This window comes from Berghia stephanieae, chromosome 12 (assembly GCF_034508935.2).
Source record: "Berghia stephanieae isolate SIO BIC M18660-M18661 chromosome 12, UCSD_Bste_1.3, whole genome shotgun sequence".
Classification (NCBI taxonomy): Eukaryota; Metazoa; Mollusca; class Gastropoda; order Nudibranchia; family Aeolidiidae; genus Berghia; species Berghia stephanieae.
Genome location: NC_088371.1, coordinates 40,839,634 through 40,846,726, shown reverse-complemented (window position 1 = coordinate 40,846,726; position 7,093 = coordinate 40,839,634). Strand labels below are relative to the sequence as shown.

The following is a 7,093-nucleotide window of genomic DNA, read 5'->3' as shown; positions in this document are numbered from 1 at the left end:
ACCCATGGGTGCGTGGGTTCTGTAGTGGTGTGCAAATTGGCGCCAAAAGAAGCTGGCAACATCCGAGCCGATAATATGACCTTGACATTCGTCTAGCATGGATCCTATTTTGCCATCGCCGCATGAGTATCGGGTCAGGGGAACCTTCGAGAACAGAAAGCAAGACAACATTGATGGTATGAGGTCAAGTAGAAAAGTCACCAGTTCCGTCCGCCAAAGCGATCGTACCAGACAAACACTATAATATAGATAGAACAAAGTTGACGCCATTCAGGTCTTTGTTATTGTTGTTTTTTTTTGCCATCCATGTTTATGAGTTATTCTCACTAAACTGCATTAATCAGACTATAACCTTCAAGCTGTTTGAAAAAGCAAGAGACAGGGAGGAATGGAGAGAGATAATTCATGCAGTATCCGAAGCCTGGACCAGGCATGGAACCAAGAAGAAGAGAAACCTTCAAGGTTAAACATAGTTCGTTATATTTCCGGATGGCAATGTTGTGAGTTTCATAGCCAGGGGCCCACAATCTATGGATAGAACAATATTGACGTCATTCACCAGCTTTTTATTCTTGTTTTTAGCCAGCCATTTTTATGAGCAGTTCTCATTTAATTCTATCAATCAGACTATAAACGATCAAGTTACACACAGTTCTGTGTGTTGATACGATCTATCCGGCTGACGGATGTTGTGAGTAAATTACCTAAGCGCACAGCATCAATAAATAACCTTTATCATCTGCAGGCTTTAAGAAATAAATTAGTAAATGCCGGAGGGGCTGTCAAAAAAAAAACATTTTTTAAAAACGTAAGCTTTTATATAGCGCAATATCCACTAAATGTGCTCAAAGCGCTTTACAAAGGGTCCCTGATCCACATAACACGAAACATGCAGAACGAGACATGACGCCTATTAGGCGACATTACATTTTCCCGGAAACGCTGTTAACGGCCAGGTACTCATTTTACACCTGAATACGGTGAGAGAATGTGAGTAAAGAGCCTTTTCCAAGGACTCAACTATGCGCGAACGAGACTCGAGCCCAGAACCGTCCCATTCGAAAGCAAGTGTCATACCACTCAACCACATAGCCGCATTTATCATCTAAAATTATAATATTTATAAGTTGAAAATAAAAATATTTATCGAAATTTGTCTTTTTTTTTTTGTCAAATTGGTTAGAATTCTTTAAAGTATTTACTAATCTTAAATTTAAATGTTAAATCTAAAACCAGTGAATTGTTTGACACTGTCTTTGTACATTCCAAATGTTCTTATCATCAGAATCTATAAAGTATATGGTAACCTGTACGTACTCTAAAGTGAAAGCACATAAACAGTGTGTCGGCGTCATTTTACTCGTGAGAGCTAGAAGATAACGTCTAGGTAATCTTAATTGAAAGCACATAAACAGTGTGTCCGCGTCTTTTTACTCGTGAGAGCTAGAAGACAGTGTCTAGGTAATCTTAATTGAAAGCACATAAACAGTGTGTCCGCGTCTTTTTACACGTGAGAGCTAGAAGATAGCGTCGAGGTAATCTTAATTGAAAGCACATAAACAGTGTGTCCGCGTCTTTTGATTTGTGAGAGCTAGAAGATAACGTCTAGGTAATCTTAATTGAAAGCACATAAACAGTGTGTCGGCGTCTTTTTACTCGTGAGAGCTAGAAGATAGCGTCTAGGTAATCTTAATTGAAAGCACATAAACAGCGTGTCGGCGTCTTTTTATTCGTGAGAGCTAGAAGATAGCGTCTAGGTAATCTTAATTGAAAGCACATAAACAGCTTGTCGGTGTCTTTTTTCACGTGAGAGCTAGAAGATAGCGTCTAGGTAATCTTAAATGAAAGCACATAAACAGTGTGTCCGCCCCGCGTCTTTTCACTCTTGAGAGCACATAGAAACGGGTGTCTACGTTCGCTGTCGGCAATTTAACCCGTCATTTTAAATTTGACGTTGGGAATCACGACTATCTGGCAGCCCTACCCTTATTGCCAAATTCATTTGCGCGCACCTAGCTACAGACTTTATTACCGGAACTATTTTGATCGGTGAAGGCTCAAAAGATTCATCTTGAACTAGGTCTGTTAATTTCTACAATACAGTAGTGAAATGGATGACTGCCCAAGGAAGAAATAAAAACGAAGGTGCCTGAAGCGGGACTCGAACCCGGGACCTTCCGGGTCGCAGTGCAATGCCTATACTAGTCGGCCACTCCCCTCCCCCCCCCCCCCCGCCCCCTGCCCTGTTTCTCATAAAGATGATTTCATAGTCGACCAATTTATTCCCTTTGACATTTCGGTGTACGTGACAGCGTCAGAAAAAAAACTGGAGAAAAATAACAATTAGTATTAGAATCAAATTTCCGTTATTTTTCTTACCTCCCAAATCCCAGGATAGCTCCTCGTTGGTCGCCGTGGCTGATCACACACGTCACCGGAAGGGACAAAGTCCAGGGTGTAAGGCCACAGTGCATTCTGGGTAGAGTCTAAAATCTGTCTACTGACACAGCTTGAGTCGTAAGCGAAATTGTTGGCCTTGAAATTAAAAAAAATAAAGGGGGGGGGGGGAACAACATGAAAAAAATTTGAGCTTTTATATAGAGCAAGTATCCACTTAACGTGCTCAAGGCGCTTTACAAGGGGTCGCTAGAAAACAGCAACATTTGACATGCAGAAGAAGACATGACACCTTTGGGAGATTTTTTACACCCCCCCCCCCCCCCCCCCTTCAGACACAGATGCGTTGTTTAATATTCCGCTCAATATGGCACTTCTTAGTAACCTAAAAAAAAAAAGAAAACCGCAACAACAGAAAAAAAAACAACAAAAAACTGGAGCTTTTCTATAGCGCAGTATCCACTAAACGTGCTCAACGCGCTTCACAACAGCAACACGTAACATGAAGAGCAAGACTGGACGCCTGTCAGGCGATAATACAATTTTTTTTCAGACAGGACAACGCCGCACCAAGCTACAGACTTTATTACCGGTACTCATTTTACACCTGAGAGAGTACGGTGAGAGAATGTGAGTAAAGAAGAGCCTTTTCCAAGGACTCAACTATGCGCCGAGCGAGGCTAGTCTCGAACCCAATACCTTCCGATCCGAAGGCAACTGTCATACTTACCAGACTACATAGCCACAACGAGCCAACGCTTTGTCTTGTTTACATTCCAAGATTTTCAAACAGAATGAACGTGCCGTGAACATTTCTCTCCCGTCGATCTGGATTCTTTTTGGTGACTGAAGAAGGGTTTTGAGACCGAAACGTTCCATATTTGGTATTTTGTTCTTCCTTTCTATTTTTTAAAATTCTTTTTTGGAGCTGTCATATTCACTTTAGTTTATTAATACTTACAATCCTCAGCTTCTTGCAGCTTAGCATCACCCCCCCCCCCCGCCCAGCGCCCCCCGATGCGGCTATGTGGTATGACACTCGCATTCGGATCGGAAGCTCCTGGGTTCGAGCTTTTTGAAGCTGTTATATTGATTTTAGTTTAATGATCTTTACAATCCTCGTCTTCTGGCAGTTTCCTATCGCTTCGACTTGAATGGGCACACTTAGCTTACTTATCCCGGTTTCTATAGCACTTGTCTATCGCAAAGTACTTTCCGCCAAATTCAACAGACTCAGCTACCCATTTACTGCTGGGTGGACAGGGAGAGGGAGGGTTGGGGGGGGGTCAGAAAAAAATCTCGACTGCACCAGGGATCGATCTCGGTCCCTTTGCATGTGAAGCGAATGCTCTACCAACTGACGCTATTGGGAGCCCCCCCCCCCCCCCCCCCCCCCCCGCGCCGTGTCGGTTAGTCCCAAGATTATTATCCCATCATAAACGATCATTGACCGATATCACCAAAATATATACACACACACACTCACTCACGCACACACACACACACACACACACACACACGCACAAAACAAAACAAAAAAAAAACAAATAATAAAAAATAAAGACAAAAAGCAAACAAATAAAAAACAAGAAATAAAATAAAAACAAAACAAACAAAAAACAACCCAAAAATCCAACCATACCTTCGCCATCTCCATAACACTGTCCCCGTTGATACTCAGGAATGGAACCCTCAACCCTCTCACGTTTTCCCATGGCACCCCGGCGAGTTGACTCAACTTCCTCCTCTGTCCCACAAATTCCTCCTTGTACTCACGCACGGAGGCCTGAGACCACCAGGACCTAGGGAATCGGTGACTCATAGAGTGGGACCCTATCTCATGACCTGGAAAGGAGCAATAAAAGAATAGGATTCAATAGTCTGACGTCACGTCCGCCCAGCAACGAGCAGCTTGGTTCTAAACAAAGAAAATTGGTACTTTTTATGCTTCATGCTGGCTAGAACTTTTTCACATGTCACGTGATCAGAATGTATAAAAGTCAAAAACATGATCAGATTTATAATGTTTTTTTTCTCCTCTGGATACACTTTTATGCTCGTCGGAGAAGTATTTCATAAGGGCGTCTGCCATTTTCCCGATAGTTTAGAACCAGCTACTACGTTATTAAGCGTCATTAGGAGGGAAGTGACATCACGACTGTTGAAGCCTATTAATAATGACAAAACATTAAAACAAAACAAATATTTATAGATAGTAAGCACTTGGCTCAGAAGCTCACAACATTACCATCCGGAAGTATAACGGACCAACACTATAAACGTTTAAGGTTACACATAATTTTGTGTGTTGGCCCATTATACTTCCGGATGGCAATATTGTGAGCTTCTTACCCAAGCGCACACTATCTATAGATGGAAGGAAATTGATGTCACTCAGCTCTTTGTTATTGTTTTTAGCCATCCGTTTTCATGAATTGTTCGGACTAAATGGTATCAATCAGAATATAGATAGTGTGCGCTTGGCTAAGAAACTCACAACATTAAAATAAACAAAACAAAACTTGACCTTGAGCTTTTGAGCCTTTAAATAACGCAATATCCACTAAGTGTGCTCAAAGCGCTTTACAAGGGGCCCCTGATCAACAGCAACACTTAACATGTAGAACGAGACTTGATTGACGCCTATTAGGCGATATTGCATTTTTTTTGTTTCGACAGAAACAACGCTGTTAACGGCCAGGTACTCATTTTACACCTGGGTACCGTGAGATAATGTGAGTAAAGGGTCTTCTCCAAGGTCTCAACTATGCGCCGAGCGAGGCTCAAACCCAGGACCTGCCGATCCGAAAGCCACAAGACCACATAGCCGCAAGACAAAATTGCCAACTTTATGTCGTCCTGTGTAAAACACACCCAAACACAACACATAATATTTAAAACTGTGGCCAGAAAAATCATCTTTCAAATATAGGACTAGATCTTGACCAAACGCCTCAAGCCTGGGACTTCGCGTTTGAGAGTTTTTGCTAAAATGAGAGTAATTCGTATCGACCGATACGTGGGGCTATAATATGGTCAAGTTGTATGACACTAGCGTTCAGATCGGAAGTTCCTGAGTTCGGGCCTCGCTCGGAGCAAAGTTGAGTCCTTGAAGAAAAAGGGCTCTTTACTCAAATACTCTCACCATCTTTCAGTCCTTCAGAGCAATTATTGAAACCCATGGAGCCGGAGTTTATCCCGGTTTCTATAGCGTGAAACGGACAGTAGCCATTGCTTGCTACCCTTATGGGCCTAGTTTAACATTGTTGTAATCGACAATATTTTGCGTCGTTTTTTTTAAGATTTCCATTACAAAAATGAGCCCATAAGAAATTGGGTTATCAGACCTGAAAATCAGGGCACGTCGGGCCTAACCAAAACAAAACCATTTTTTTTTTAAATGAAAAAAAAATAAAAAATTAATGAGTAAAAAAATAAAAATAAATAAAAAATAAAAAATGCAGATATAATAAAAAGAACAAAAAAAAATTTAAAAGCAGCAAAACAGAACATACAAAAACATAAAAACGATACCAAAACGGCTCAGATACAAACATTTATTTAAAAAGACGCCTTTCTCACCTTCTAGAAATAACTTCCGGGTCAAATTGTAATCGTTAAAACGGCGATTGTCGTAGATGAAAAACGTCATCTTCATGGGGCAGCCATTTGGGTTCCTGAATTGTTGGTCCATGATGGTCTGGAAGTACTCATAATTTGATGACGTCACTGCGTCGTCAAACGTCAGCATGATCATCATTGGAACTCTGGAGACTGTAAAATTACCTGAAAAAAAAACAACAACAACAAGAAAACCCCAAAGATGAATAAAGAAGAAAGATGATTCGTGAAATCTACAGAATAATTCTACCATAAGGATGAATCGACGTGTACATATATGCAGGTCTGACACCCGAACCCACTTAAGGGCCTAGTTTAACATTGTTGTAATGGAAAATCGTTTGCGTCATATTTTTTTTTTAGATTTCCATTACAACAATGAGCCCATGAGGAATTGGGTTATCAGACCGGCAAATAAGTGCACGTCGGAATGAATATATGTATATATACATATTTATCCTGATGAGAGCTAACGCTTGAAACAATGTTGTAGAAGTCAAACAATCATAATTATCCTTGAAATGTATTATAAATAGCTCCTTTGAGCACTATTATTTCATGGTTTTTGTTTTTATAATTTACACACACACACACACACACACACACACACACACACACACGCGATAGTCAACTTAGAATTGTGTGTGTGTGTGAGAGAGAGAGAGAGAGAGAGAGAGAGAGAGAGAGAGAGAGAGAGAGAGAGAGAGAGAGAGAGAGAGAGAGAGAGAGAGAGAGAGAGACTGCAAATGATAAAAATGGTGATTTAGCCCATTTGTGTTGCTTCTGTTGAAATTCGGTCAGAACAAGACTCGGTTATGAAAAGGCTATATTAGGCCTGTCCTACCATAACTGTCATAATGAGGTTCCACTGTAAGTTAGCAAAGGTATACTTGCCTGGGTGTTGGTACGACGGACATGCGCAGTCAGGAGGTTGGCACGACCTGGGATTGCAGCCTGATAGAATCCTAGGAGGGAGTCGACTTTGTTTGGACCTCGAAGAGGAGCGGGTGTTTGATGGTGGTAGTCGTTGTGTTGATGATATGGGTGGAGACTGGTGTGCTTGCAGTGCTGGTGT

At 41.4% G+C, this 7,093-nt stretch overlaps 1 protein-coding gene across 1 annotated transcript in view; it reads right to left on the bottom strand.

Moving 5' to 3' along the window:
• LOC144958120 (chitin deacetylase 7-like) overlaps positions 1-6,173 on the bottom strand; it is a 6,412-nt gene extending 239 nt beyond the window's left edge. Inside the window, exons 1-4 of the mRNA XM_078889799.1 lie at positions 5,980-6,173; positions 4,040-4,242; positions 2,380-2,535; positions 1-144 (exon numbers count right to left, since the gene is read on the bottom strand). The exon at positions 1-144 is cut by the window's left edge and continues 239 nt beyond it. Coding sequence (XP_078745925.1) covers positions 1-144; positions 2,380-2,535; positions 4,040-4,242; positions 5,980-6,157 — 681 coding nt within the window. The 5' untranslated portion in view covers positions 6,158-6,173. The remainder of the gene's footprint in view (positions 145-2,379; positions 2,536-4,039; positions 4,243-5,979) is intronic.
• Between the last annotated feature and the right edge of the window lie 920 nt (positions 6,174-7,093).